Source organism: Zymoseptoria tritici, chromosome 4 (genome assembly GCF_000219625.1).
Source record: "Zymoseptoria tritici IPO323 chromosome 4, whole genome shotgun sequence".
Classification (NCBI taxonomy): domain Eukaryota; kingdom Fungi; phylum Ascomycota; class Dothideomycetes; order Mycosphaerellales; family Mycosphaerellaceae; genus Zymoseptoria; species Zymoseptoria tritici.
This window is the reverse complement of record NC_018215.1, coordinates 1229905-1243765: the sequence shown is the minus strand read 5'-3', so window position 1 is coordinate 1243765 and position 13861 is coordinate 1229905. Positions and strand designations below refer to the sequence as shown.

The window sequence follows — 13861 nt, the reverse complement described above, 5'->3', positions numbered from 1 at the left end:
TCCCCTCCGCTATCATGGCGTACCTGTTCCGAGTCTACTCAGATCAGTCCAATGGCTTCAACGACCGCTTCGAGTTCAAGCCCGCCTCTGCAATCTTCGGTCCAGCACCAGGCATGACCCTCGAAGCGCAGCTCATCATCGCACTCTCCGGCAAGCTAATTGCTCCGCACAACCCCTACATCTTCTGGACTATCTCACTGCACCTCGCGCTCCAACTCGCCCACAAGCGACAAGCGGCAGGCGAAATCAATATCCGCATCGCTTTTCTCGACGTCAAAGCCTCTCGTACGCCAGCTGGCGGACTTCTGCAATTCGAATCCGTCGCTTCCTTCGCGGCAAGGCTAGGCCTTGCCCTCAAGAAAGACAGAGATGGCACACCTCGCGGGCTCGCCGAGTTCGTGACAATGGACAGCGTGGTCGTGAAGGGCGACTCCCGTACCGCGAGCTTCGATGCTCTGATCAGCAACGGACTGTACAAGTTGTATCCTTCGATCGAGCAAGCGGCTGGCATGCGGTCCGGTTCAGGCTTCAACCTCGAGCTGAGGTTGTTGCAGCAACTCTACTACGATCCAGGTCGCAAGTGGTCGCTCAGCCGCACGAAGATTGCACTGGCAGCAAAAATTGCCTCTGCCTTTGTGGCGAAGGATGTAAGTACCTGCAAAGTCGCGAATCAAGTTCTCGGATTCTTTCTCTCACTTCAAAACCGAGACATGGACGATCAGAAAGCACTACGAGCGTGGTCGAAGACGAACACTAAGCCTGAGGTGATCGACCTCACCGAAGCCTCCGGCATCGAAATCATCGACATCACCCACGACTCCAAATTCGACATCAGCAACCCAGAGATGGACACTTTCCGTTCCACCTCTGCCATCCTCAAGGGCCGCACCATTCTCGACAGCGTCCTCGGTATGTGCACTACCGTTCCGGAGCGTGAAATTCGCGCAGAGGTCGAGCTGTGGCACAAACAGCGCGAGGAGAACTACGCCGCGCACAGGGCGAGCAAGCCGCTTCGTGGGCAACGTGGCTTTCGTCGTGGTGCGAAGGTGTTTCCGGATCATGCCCGTCACCCTAGAGAGTTCCCGGTGAGGAAGCCGAGGACGGAGGTCTACAAGCAGAGGAGGGAGCGGAGATACTAGAGATTCAAGGAGTCTTCCGGAACGTGGTTGCTTTGAGCAAAAGGTCGGGTACGGACATGGGATAGTGCATCCTCCAGGCTGGGAGATTTGGCTGGATCTAGCTCTGGCACTGACAGAGAAGAGTCACAAGTTGATTATAGCAGGCGCACGTCCTTTTGTCCTCTTCGATTACTTTCCGCGCATCAATCAATTTCGAGTACGCTTCGAAATGGCAAGAGTTACGTACGAGCAAGTTTAGCATGGTCAAAGAGGACGCGGCCACCGGACTGCTTCAAGAGTAGACAGCAGCAGCAGAAGATGGGCGGAAGTATTCACAGCAGAAGCAAGGAAGCTGCAAACAATCAAGTATGATATCAACGAAGCATGACAAACTCATTCACAACTCGTGGCTTTTGACAACTGCAAGTGACGGTGACAGTAAACAATATTCTCATTCTTCGCTTTTAAAACGTCCACTCAATCTAAAGATACATCTGATCTACACGCCTTTTTCGCGGCAGGAACAGCAACAACACTATCTCGATCCAATTATCTTATTCGACCTCCACATGCGACTCTCCCTCTGCACTAAGCATTATTCTGCACAATCTCCAAAATCACATCCCTCGCCTCCTCAACCCCAGCCTTCGATCCCACAATCTCAATCGCCTCGCCCGACTGCTGATCCCGTGGAACCTGAATCTTCGTGCCCGTCTTCTTGCGAATGCGGTTGATTTCACTGCCGCCCGGTCCGATGACGTGTCGGTACGCACGCGGGTCCGGAAGGATGAGGAAGCCGATGGTGTCCTGCCTTTGGGCCTCCTCCAGTGCCTTCTCAAGCTTGGCGCGCGCGCCAGCGACGGCTTCAGGGCTGGCACCGGAGAGAGTCCAGGGGATGTCGCCTTCTTCGGTGGAGGAGTTGAGATCGTGCGATTCCCAGGAGTGGCTGCTAGAGCCGGGCTCGTCGGTGATGAGAGGCATAGAGCCGCCGTTGGCGCGGGTTGGGGTGGGAGCGGTCGTCTTTGGTGGAGGGCGCTGGCCGTCGTGGTCGACGGTGACTTTGTGGTCGTTGCGCAGACGGCGGAAGAATTGCCCGTTATCCGCGATGACGTGGTGGAAGCGGCGGGGAATGGAGACGGTCTCGCCCTCGAGGTCCTTGGTGAGCTCGATGATGTGTGCCTTGGCCTTCTCGACGTTCTCGGCCTGACCCTGGATCCGCACCTGAGAACGATTTGGGCCGGTGTCGGTCTGGCGAGGGACGTTGATCTGGACGCCGAATTGCTGCTCGAGGTTACGGCGAGTCTCGCCTCCTCGGCCAATGAGTAGACGGTGCTTCTCTGGCTTGACTTCGATGTTCTCAGTGGTCTGCGACTCTTGGTCCTTGACAAGGGCTTCGATGGCAGAGCAGATCTTGTCGACGACAGACTTCTGACCCTCCACGCGAATGGTGTTGCCCTCGACGTCAGTCTTGGGGAAGCGGATCATGCGGTTGTGAAGGCGCTGCTCCTCTGGGCCACCAGCTTGGAGGATGATGTTTCGCAGGTTCGAGCCTGTGACTATATTAGTACAGCAACACAATGCTTCAGTTCAATATCAGACTTACCCCCAGATCCGATGATGAGGCGGTGGTGCTTTCGTTCAACCTCGAGATTCCGAGTGATGGTGTTGTCAAACACTTTGGCTTTCTCCTCGATCATCTTCTTGGCATCTTCAACGGCCTTCTTCGAGCCCTTGATCTTGATCTCTGCACGTCCGTTCTCGCTAGCAGCATCACGGGCGCTGGGAACATCGACCTGCGCGCCAGTCTCGAGACGCAGAGCCTCCATCTCCTTGCCTCCAGATCCGATCAATGACGGCAGCTGATTTTGTGCGACGGACACGGTAGCAGTGTGTGAGTTGTCCTTGACGTACTGGAGCAGGCTCAGAAGCTCGTCGCGACATTGATCGGCGCCCCTGCTGGGACCCTTGATGATAACCTCGTTTGGCTGCTGCTGGTCCTTGCGGCGCGAGCCGCCCTCATCGCCATCGTCATCGTTGCCCTGCTTGTTGCGAGGGAAGTTTACGCGGACGTTGTAGCGGTCCTGCAGACGGTTGACCTGGGCGCCTTGTGCTCCGATCAGCTCCCTGTGATATTGGGCTGGCACGTTGAGGTGGTGAGTGGTCTCGTCTTCAAGCTTTTTCGCCATCTCCAAAATGTGCTTCTTGCAAGCATTGGCTTTAGCCTCGGGACCTTTGATCTCGCACTTTCCGTCGTTCAGCTGAATGTCGACATCGAACTCCTCGCGGAGACGGTTGATGTTCTCGCCCTTGCGTCCGATGAGATGGTTTGCATGTTGTTGCGGGAAGTCGAATGTCAATGTGAAGCCACGCTCAAGTTCATCCTGCTTCTCCTGCTCGATGAAGGCCAGCAGACTTTGCATCAGCGTGTCGACTGAGTCCTGAGGTCCGCGCAGACTGACGGTCGGACCTGGGTTGCGTCTTTGCGCGGCTTGACGAGGACCACCGAAGCTGACTTGAGTCGGGATCTGTCCCTCGCCCAACGACTGGTGGTGACGGTCAACGTGGCGACGGATCTTGTCGTGGAACTTCACGGGAGCCTCAACCTCGCGCGAGGTGATCTCCGCGTTACCACTCAGCATTCCGAGGATGTGCTTCTGGGCTTGCTGAAGAGCCTGCTGGAACGCCTGCACCTCGGACTGCTGTGGTGGTTGTCTTGGGAGCTGGTAGTCAGGCGATGCTGAGCGGTCTTCGTAGACAAGGAGAATCGGCGACTCGTCAAACTCGTCGGGAATGACGACACGAACACCATAGTCGTCGCGGATCTGTCGGGCAGCCTGCTCGCGAATGTGAGCGTGATAGAACGGATCGACATCAACAGGCTGGAATCGGCTTGGTGGGTGACCTCCGACCAGACTCATGATGTCGGCACGAGCTTTCATGGCGGTCTTGTTGTCCGGAGCGTATATGTTCCACGCGCCCGTAGTGTCGGGAACGATGCTAGCGTTGTGCGCACGCTCAATGTCTTGAATAGCCTTGCGCTGCTGCAAGTAGCGAGTGACATCACGAGCGTGGTTCTGAGCGCCTCGTGGGGCGTTGGCAAATTGACGGGAGATGTCCGCGCTGGCCATGGTCATGCTCGACGCCAAATCCATGATCCGTTCCTTGGCCTCCTCGATGCGATCAGAGGGTCCAACGATGTAGAGGGTTTCGGATTCGTCGTCGTCCGGAGGCAAGATCACAGAGCAGCCAGTGTCCTTGACGAACTCGTTGAGCGAAGTGCCCTTGTTGCCGAAGATGAACTGGTGTCTTCCACGCTCGACTGCCATTTGCTCAAGCATGAGTTGCCTTTGCAATTGCTGGACCTGGCGGTCAATCTCCGCTCGGAGCTCTGCAACAGCCTGGCGATCACCGGAGAGCGAGATGGGAAGCCCAGCCTGGGGGGCAAACGATGCTGGGTTCTGAGCCGGTGCCTGCTGGCGCCAGTTGGTGTATTGTGGGATCTGCATCTTCGCATTTTGTCCGACCTGGGAGCCAGCAAGCTGCTGGTTCAAGAATGGGTAGTACTCCGCGGGAATGTGCTTCAAACGAGTACTGGCCGTGGATGTGTGCTCGTTGACGATCTTCTCGATGTCCTGCTTCGCCATCTGAACAGCAAACGGGTCTCCCTCGATCTGAACATCGATTGTCGCATCCATATCATCGTCCTCGAGAATTTCTGCCGCCTCTTGCTTCGAAATATTGATCTTGGCACCAGTCTTCTTGGAAATGGCCTGGATAGTAGCACCCTGCTTGCCGACGATCTTGCCACGGACGCTCATTGGGATGGGCACCTTGAGGTTTTGCTAGAAATTGTTAATCGAGCTCGAATTTAATCGTTGGACACACTCTCACCTTAGCACAAAGCTGGTTCGCGACCTCCTTCAAAGCGATGCGAACAGCGTCCACAGGACCAGAGCCCTCGAACACAATGACACCGCCAGGTCCAGACTTCATTTCGATAGTAGCCTTGGATCGCTTGTTGATATCACGCAGAACCTCAGCCACCGGCTTCTTCAGCTGATTTCTTGGAGTCATCATCGAGGGGTGGAGCTGGATCTGCTCAGAGTAGCGACCCGGGAGAGACATCTGTGGAGTTGGGCCACGCTGTGACGGAGCACCAGAGCCAGGTGTGACGATTCCAGACACGGGAGCGGATGCACGGGAAGACGCACGAGAAGTCGCAGCCGATCCATTGGTGTTGCCATTGGGCACGCCGTTGGCAGCCTTGCCCACGGCAGCGGGTTTCTTCGACCACATGCTCGGAGCAGCATTGGCCGGAGCCTTGGAGGCGCCCAGAGCAGGGAACAACTCCTCAGACTGGGTATCAAGAGCCGGCTTTTTCGGAGCGGCAGGCTGCTCACGCATCGGCTGCTTGCCTGCAGCCTTGCTCGACAGTGTCGCATCAGAAGCCGGAGCAGACTCCGCGGGAATGTCAGAGGGCGGCGGGTGGGCCACGAGGTCCTCGTCGGGCACCTCCTCCACGGTGGGGTTGTGCGTCTCTTCAGAAGCGTGCTTTTGCATCAGACGCTCGGCAGCGGAGAGGCCGTCGGCGCTGGAGCTGCCAACATTGGTATCGGTAGCCATGGTTTCAGGAATCCGGAGGAAGAAAGCAATCGAAGTGCCGGGAAGACAGGAGTGGGATTGGTGATTCGTCTAAAGGCAGTTCATACGGGATCGGCGGGGTGAGATCGTGGATGTGGTGGATAACGGGAGCGTGCAGCGGTGTTGTGTGACCACTGGCGAGTTTGTGTGAGTGATGGAGGATTAAAGAGGTGGAGGTGAGGTAAGAAAGTCAAAGAAAGTCGAGGTCGAGACTCGAGAATATGGCGGGTCCAAGCTCCCAGGGTTTGGTTGGTGGTTCGTAGCATGTGCCCTGGCAATGGTTCAGGTTGTTCACGCACATTTTCTTATGTCAGCGAATCTGTTCATGCACGTCTGCTCGTGGCATATTGATTGTCTTGTGATTATAGCGATGCGTAGGAATTGTTCAACCGACAGCACGAGCAGTATTGCCTCTACCTCATAGCATACGATTCTGTCGCAGTTTGCTGGTCAGAAAGAACAATAGACCCCCACGTATACGGAAGATCGTAGAAGTTAGTTCAAGCCACCGTGGCTTCATTCACATGCGTGGAACTTCGACACGTGTCGTGGAAAGTCGATCCTCCGAAGCAAGGCCAAGTCTTGATACAAAGTCGCTCTTGATTCCCATGCATTGCCCATCCTATGTCCAAATCGTTCGCCGATACGAGTCTATGCAATCGTTCCATACGCCGCCGATTACCAATGGACCCAAGTTTCCCTCGTGATCATACTCCTCCTCATCTGTACTTCTCCAAGAACTCCGCGTGGAACTTCGTAATCCTCTTCACCCAATCCGTGCCCGGCGCCAGGAATGTCGTCCTGAAATGCAAAGTGCCCTCCTTCTGTCCGAACCCAGCACCCGGAACGATACACACACCCGTGGCATCCAGCAGTCTCAAACAGTAAAACTCATCGGCACTCTTGCCCGCCTCCTTGGCCGCCTCGATCGCCTTCTGTGGCAACTTGATGGTCGGGTAGAGGTACATGCTACCCTGTGGTTCCTGGCACTCGACACCTTCCATTTCCTTGAAAGCGTGGTATAGAGCGTTGGCACGCTCCTTGAGGTTGTTGAAGGTCGTGTCGTATTCTTTGCGGTACTGAGCGTAGGAGGGTTCGCCTTCTTTGGGCGGGTTGACCATGAGCTCGACAAGGCATTGGCCGATGACTGGCGGGCAGAGCATGATGCTGACGAATTTGTAGACTTGTTCGACAACCTGGATCGAGTTAGTATCATCTCGCTGAGATAGGCTGCTTCCAGTCTCACCTTCTCGTCGAACCCAACCATCTCGTAGTAACCTCCTCGGTGTCCACATTCGCCGACCATACCCTTGCTGATGCTGTGCAAGCTCGCCATCTCGATGTTGTCAAATTTGCCCTCCTTGTTCTTCTCACTCTTCTGCAGTTCGCGCAAGCACTTCTTAAAGCTGTTGAACTCGCCCTCGAACACGTTCGTCTGGTAGACCTCGTCGGCGAGCACCACAAGCTTTTCTTCGGCCGCAAGCTCGATGACAGACTTGATGTTACTCGACTCCAGCGATCCTCCAGTAGGATTACCTGGGTTGATCACAACCACTGCGCGAACATCGATGCCCTTGGCCTGCGCCTCCTTCAAAGCCGTACGCATACCGTCGACGTTGGTGCTCCAATTCGACTCCTCCTCGAGATAGTATGGCACGACCTGGGCGTTGAGCAAGCTCAATGTGGCGGTATAGAGAGGGTACTGTGGAATCGGGACGAGGATGCCAGTCTGTGGCGAAGAGCAGATGACGGTCATAAGAGCGTTGACACCAGCGCTGGCACCTCCACACAGGTAGATATTCGCTGGATCTGCGGGGAACCCATCTCGTCTCTCGATGAATTCTGCCACGCTCTGTCGAATGCCAGGTGCTCCTTGCGATTGTGAGTATGCGCCGACGCTCTTGACATCCTTCAGCAGCTTTTGCGCACGCTGGATGGCGTCGCTGTTGTAACCCAGGCTATTCTTCAACACATCTTCGTGCTCAAGCAGGAGAGGATTCTCGACCAGACTTGCGACCTGTCGGAAAAAAGTGATTGGCTTTTGGTCGAGTTGTTGCGGGTTTCCGATGTTCGCGCTGATGACCGAGTCGAATGGGAGATCTTTGCCTTCGCCCTTTGCGAGCTGAGCCCGGTACTCCTCGCTCTTGATCGCTAGTTCGCCACGAACAGCATATTTCGCCTCTTTCACGTGAGGATTGATATTGTCGATACCCAAGCTCCGGTTTGCCGGTGTGTTCTGGGTGAAGAGGCGCTTCTGGACAAAAGTCGGCAGGGGGACCGAGGACAGGACTCCGGCGACAGACATGATGGGTGATGGGCGATTCGAAGTCGAAGCAGCGGTCGAGGTGGAATATGTAGCTCTCACAGGATGAGGACTCGGGCGCAGCAGGAGGCTCTTCGGAGAGATTAGGTTGCTTTTCGAGGTGGGGTTGGTCGAACCAGTAGATAGTAGTGACGCATAGTAAACTGGAGCCCCCACCAACCTTTGAGACTTGGCTAGCATCCTGTAGTCCTGCTTGAGGACGGGAGACAATCGGACCTCACCTATCGATATTGAGATAAGGTCGATGGACGAACCGCTGTCGAGGTGAGGTCTGATACGGGCATGCTTCTGCTGTCCAAATCGTCGGAGCTCATGCAGTGTTTGCCGCAACGGCTTCCGCCCCGCTTCATCGACAGAAGCTTAGGTGTCATGCGATAAACATTTCCGGGCTGGATTTCAGGTCGAAAACGTGCTATCATATGCGCTGAGACAGCTCTCACTTTAGCTAATGTGGACGCTTGGCGTGGATCTTGTTAGGCTAGATGAAAGCAACTGCGGCAAAAAGGTCCATCTGAACTGACGCTGTCTCGTTGCCTATTTAAGAAAGCCGAGCTGAGCTTTGGACCTGACAAGAAGCTATTACTTCGAGTCTATATCCAGGCGAATTTGGCCGTTCGACAACGCGAGCTTAGCTGGCGTTAAACACGACGACAATCCACGAGCTTGTGTTCACGAAATCCGACGTTCGATAAACCGTCATTTGGCACTGATTTCAGCCGATGAAAGTTTGTCGCATGACCCCTTATCTTCCATCGTGAAGGATGAGACAGATATGCGATCGATCCTCTCTCATCCAATCCATTTTTGCGCGTACGATACCTATGCTCGTCGAGGACACGTTCCCCCCACACGGAAACGAGATGCAGCGGCGTTACGGGAGACTCGATCTGGAAAGTCCTCGTGCTCGAGCAGGGACGGGACATGACAATATCCGATACAGCTTGCTTTGCTCCAAGATCTCACCAAGTTTCAGGCCACTATCGAATCTATTGACAGGCAGATCCTGGGCTGGTATTGACATTATTGCTCCAGTCTTGCCACTGATGACTTCAACAGTGATCTCACCCAAGCCGAGCAGTGGAGAGACAGATTCGACGCCATCGGGCTGGCGTGGAGACAGGAGGAATCCCACAGATCATCTTCCTTGCTGCTCTTCAATCATGAGGCGACCAGACTGCTGGAACTATGAGGCATTCGTAGTATTAGCTACTAGTAGATGGCAATGATGAAAGCAGTCACATTTCTCGTCGTCTTCGTTTTCGGTTTCCATCGACATCGTCATTGACAGTGCCAGCAGTATCAATTCTGCATGTCCAGGTTTTCGAGCCCCTTGAAGCAAATGAAGGGAAACGGGTTCGACATATGACTTCAGACGGAGGCTTTTTCATTGGCGATTGCGGTCTAGAGCGACAAGATCGCTGTGGCTGAGCAGAAAGACCCTTGCCGGACTTACCTTACCAGGTAAAGGACAGGCCAGGTTCCGGGATTCCGAGTCGTCCGATCTCTTTGTTGCGGTGGAAGGTGCGAACGACGTCATATCCTCCTTGGAGCAGGCTAAAAGTGCACGGAGGAAACGGCATGAGGATAAATGTATATAGCACGACGTGAACAACACATTTCCTGTCTCCACCACGTTGATATATTCCAACAGATAACACGACCATTCAAACCACTTGCGACAACACTTTCCTGTACTCCATCGCACACCACAGTAACACATAGTACGTCGATCCACCTGCTCCGCACGACAGGGATTCTACCCGGTTGAACCCACCGTGAGATCGATCGAGGACTGACCATCGTTTACAGCGCCCAATATGAGCGGCCAACCAATGCCCGTACGCACTGCCACCGGCTCTTCCAACGATGCGATCCCCGACGACGACACCAGCGAGACCAGCAAGCTCTTCCACGAGCGCCTGTCAGCTTGGAAGCACGCGACCGCCTACCTAGAGGACTACGTCGAGGCAACCGAGAAGCTCCATAACTCCACTTCCAAGGACTATGAGAAGGTCCTCAAGACGGTGAACAGCCCGTTGAAGGAAGGACACCACTTCGATCAGAGTTTGGGCGGTATTGCTGGACTCTTCGACAACGTCCGCACCAACACCCAAGGACTCCAGAACAGCCACCACGAGACAGCCAAGACGCTCAAGGGATCCGTTCTGCCAATCTTCCATCGTCTGCACACTGAGATCAAAAACAAGACAAAGGAGCTCGACAAGGGTGTTGGAAAGCAGTCCAAGACTGTGGACAAGGCTCGCAACGCCTCGCAGAAGCACATCGAGCTCCTCGGCCAGCATGCTGCCGCATCTGAGACTTCGAGCCACACAATTAAGGCGTCCGAGGACCCATACATTCTTCAGCGCCAAGTCTACCACCGCCTGAACAAGCAGGTGTTGGAGGAGAACAACAGCCGGGATGATATCATCTCGGTGCAAAACAACTTTGCCCAATTCGAGTCGCATGTGATTCAGACTATCCAACAAGGAATTACGCAGCTCAACCAGGTATTGAGCAGCCAGGCGGAGCAGACGCGTACCATGTACGGCGATGTTACTGCCAATGTAAGTTTTGCACATGCCCTCTCCTTGTCAAGCAAAGACTAACTCCTGTAGGCCCAACGTATCCCAGTCGACTTCGAGTGGAACAGCTTCGTCAAGAGGCACGCCAATGTACTCGTCGACCCGAGCGCGGGCAAGCGCACAATCGAGAGCATCGGCTTCGCTAACCAGGACCACCGATCCACCCGCCCTCTCATCGCCGGATCCCTCGAGCGCAAGAGCGGTCTGCTCAAGAAGTACGAGGCCGGCTTCTACGCCGTCACTCCTTCCAAGTACCTCCACGAGTTCAAGACCGACGACGACTTCGCCAAGGATCCCACTCCCGAGAACAGCTTGTACCTGCCCGACTGCATGATCGGCGCCGTGGATGGCGTCAAATTCAACGTACGTGGAAAGGATGCCAGCGGGGGCGCCATGTCCAAGCTCTCCAGAGCCCACGAATTCGCTTTCAAGGCGCACACTCCGGAAGATGCTCTGAAGTGGCACGGTGTTATCGCTGGTGTTGCTGGCCAGGCGACGAATGACTTGCCTTCGAGTACTCCCGCCAGCCCGATCGAGCCTCGCCAGACCTCTGCAACCTATCCTGAGGCTACAGCGGCGTCTCCGGTTGCAGGCCAGCAAACGGGAACTGTTGTTCCAGGGCAGGCGACCACAACAGAGAGCGCTGCTCCGCTGGAGAAGACCTCCTAGAGAGCTGGTCTGAAATCTGGTGACGAGGTGACGGGGGAGCATGCCTTTTGAAGTGGCAGTAATAATGAACAAGCGTGATTGAGATACCTAGCCTAGCATTCTGCTTGATAGCCATAAGGAGCAAATTTGAACCCATTCCATCCTTGATCTTGACCCTCTGAGTCGTCCAACTCGTATCCGGTCTCGCTCTCTAGATCCATGTGCCGTTGTAGCAAAACGAGGCAACTCCAGCCGTCCGCCGATCGGAAGTTCGGAGCTTCCAGACCTTCCGTCCATCACGACAGGGTTTCTTTTTGTTCAGGGACTCTGCCGGTTCACGTAGCCGACCCATTGCGCATCCCAGCTACTTGCACGAGCATCCGGTTGACTAAACAGGTAAAATGACACCTTCCTGAAAGAACGGCAAGTTCGAGGAGGCGTCCGTTTGAGCATGATCACTTATCGACCTCACAACGCCCCTCTACCACCATGAACGACGAAGATGCCCCAGGCACTGGGACCTCAACACCTCTCGACTCGACACAAATGTCCCAAAGCGCGTCCAAAGCGGCACCCGTCAAGGACCGGCAATGTCCCTTCTGCAACCAGTCTTTCACATCCTCCAGCCTCGGCCGGCATCTAGACTTGTACATCCGACCGAAGAACCCAAAACCAGCAGATGGCGTACACGATGTCGAAGAGATCAGGAAGCTAAGAGGTGGGATCACAAGACGGCAAGTCAAGTCGGGTACAAAAGGTGGGAATGGGAGCGAGCAGAGAGGCAGCAGGGAGAGCTTCAGTGCGACACCGAGTGGAGGACTGAGAGGTATGGCCAGAGGAGACAGAGCAGAGACGAGGACGCGAGAACCCACACCGACGCCGTCTCCGACACCTTCTATCGCAGAGGATGAAGAGAAAGCCGCTAGCGAGCCCAGTACCGGCCGGGCATGCATCACCAACAAGGCAGCATGGCAAGCTACAGGTGTCATCAACGACCTCCCACCACGCGCGATGGAGAACGGACCTCCTCGACCACCGCTCGTGCCGCGGTGGGTGAATGGCGTGGCGGCGGCTGCAGCGACGGCAGCAGCGACAGGGAGCGGGCAGACTCAGCGCATCAGTGAGATGCGACAGGACGCGGGCGGCAATAGGATACAACGCCCGGAGTACGAGAGCGAGAGTATGCTGAAACTGCAAGAAGCAGCGGAGCTTGGGCGAGCGGCTGAGATGGCGTTGAGGGAAGTATTGGGCAATTTGGAAGCCGCGAAAAAGGCCGTCAAGCCGAAGAATCTTTACGATGACTTTGACTTCTACTCGCTGTCTTTCCCAGGCCTCTGTCTGGCTATCCTGCCTCCGCCAGGCACCCTCTTCACGCCGACTCCGTTTCCGTCCGCCGAATCCTGGACGCTCGAGCCCCCGGGTCAGAGACAATACGAAACTATGAACCGTTTCCTCAATTTGCGCATTACGGAACGCCAGGCCTCGGACAATATCTCCGATAGCATTGCATTTAAGCATCATGCTCACCTCTCCGGCGCATGGGAACACTGGCAGACTCTCGTACCGAGCGAACGATCTTCGGCCTGGACGCTGGAGGTCTTGCGATCCTATACTCGCAGTCAAGAAAGTCTCAAAGCCCAACGCCTCGAGTTGGAGAAATCACAACAACGGATCAACCACCTCGAAGCCGAATTCGACCGCTTATCCCGCTGTCAGTTGCCGCGAGAATACCTCATGCGCCCGCCGACTAGCACATTTGTGCCTGCAAACGTCATGCGCGAGGTGGACAAAACCACCGCAGCCTCCAAATCAGAAGTCACAGAAGCAAACTACGACGCCGAAACCCTCATCTCCAAATGGCGGCAAACCATCCGCGCAATCCCACGTACATCTAGCCGAAACTCCGCGTCACAGAGACCTACCTCTCCAGCCAGCGCACCCCCAACAGCCGCCGGAGCGCCTTCAGTGCCACGTGAAGCTAACCCCAAGGGCTCGAGTATTACCGGAGATATTATCATGCAAGGCGCTGTGTTGGGCGTGGGAGGCCCGATACCCAGACATCGGGGCGGCTGGAATGAATACCAGCCCAGGGATGAGGACACGCCGAGTAACAGCGTATCGTACGAGACGCCGCCGGAGCCGGGGGTGGTGATGAGCGCGGAGGACAGTTTGGCGAGTCCGCAGGATGATGAGGATGCGAATGGGGAGGTGGAGGAGGGGTATGAGCATCAGAATGGCAGTGGGACGGGGAGTGGAGAGAATAGTGCGGTGGCGAGGAGGAGGAATGGAGAAGGAGGGAAGTTCGCGAGTCCGAGGAGTGGATTGGGGGGGAACTTGAATGGGAATGGGAAGAGGGCTGGGGATGTGTTGAGGGATGATCGGTATGGGCAGACGAGGTTGTATAAGGGGCAGGTACCGGCGAGGGATTGAGCATGGTATCGTTTGGGTACGCGTGGAATACAGGAGGCCAAATGGCATCCAGCTAACGGTATATAGATAGAGCGGAATGGAGGCCGATGGTTTTTGCAATGGACGGAAACGGAATG

The 13861-nt window shown here is 55.4% G+C and overlaps 5 protein-coding genes across 5 annotated transcripts; 3 read left to right on the top strand and 2 right to left on the bottom strand.

Moving 5' to 3' along the window:
- Positions 1–14: 14 nt before the first annotated feature.
- Positions 15–1139, top strand: MYCGRDRAFT_92512 (uncharacterized protein; the record flags this gene model as incomplete). Its single annotated transcript, XM_003853397.1, has 1 exon — positions 15–1139. One exon carries the CDS (start codon positions 15–17, stop codon positions 1137–1139), a length of 1125 nt encoding a protein of 374 aa, XP_003853445.1.
- A 412-nt stretch (positions 1140–1551) lies between these two features.
- MgSCP160 (RNA-binding G protein effector of mating response pathway) lies at positions 1552–5696 on the bottom strand (the record flags this gene model as incomplete). The annotated part of the gene is made up of 4 exons (XM_003852914.1): positions 1552–2668; positions 2722–4960; positions 5010–5261; positions 5370–5696. The coding sequence occupies 4 exons, from the start codon at positions 5676–5678 to the stop codon at positions 1707–1709; spliced, it is 3762 nt and encodes a 1253-aa protein (XP_003852962.1).
- Positions 5697–6478: 782 nt separating this feature from the next.
- MYCGRDRAFT_92510 (uncharacterized protein) lies at positions 6479–8064 on the bottom strand (the record flags this gene model as incomplete). The annotated part of the gene is made up of 2 exons (XM_003852913.1): positions 6479–6955; positions 7006–8064. 2 exons carry the CDS (start codon positions 8062–8064, stop codon positions 6479–6481), a joined length of 1536 nt encoding a protein of 511 aa, XP_003852961.1.
- Positions 8065–9721: 1657 nt separating this feature from the next.
- On the top strand, positions 9722–11336 carry MYCGRDRAFT_71033 (uncharacterized protein; the record flags this gene model as incomplete). The annotated part of the gene is made up of 3 exons (XM_003853398.1): positions 9722–9803; positions 9892–10649; positions 10701–11336. 2 exons carry the CDS (start codon positions 9900–9902, stop codon positions 11334–11336), a joined length of 1386 nt encoding a protein of 461 aa, XP_003853446.1.
- Positions 11337–11700: 364 nt separating this feature from the next.
- On the top strand, positions 11701–12932 carry MYCGRDRAFT_57922 (uncharacterized protein; the record flags this gene model as incomplete). Its single annotated transcript, XM_003853399.1, has 3 exons — positions 11701–12126; positions 12235–12356; positions 12450–12932. Coding segments are annotated over 3 exons (927 nt in total), but the record flags the coding sequence as incomplete, so codon positions are not given.
- Positions 12933–13861: the final 929 nt, after the last annotated feature.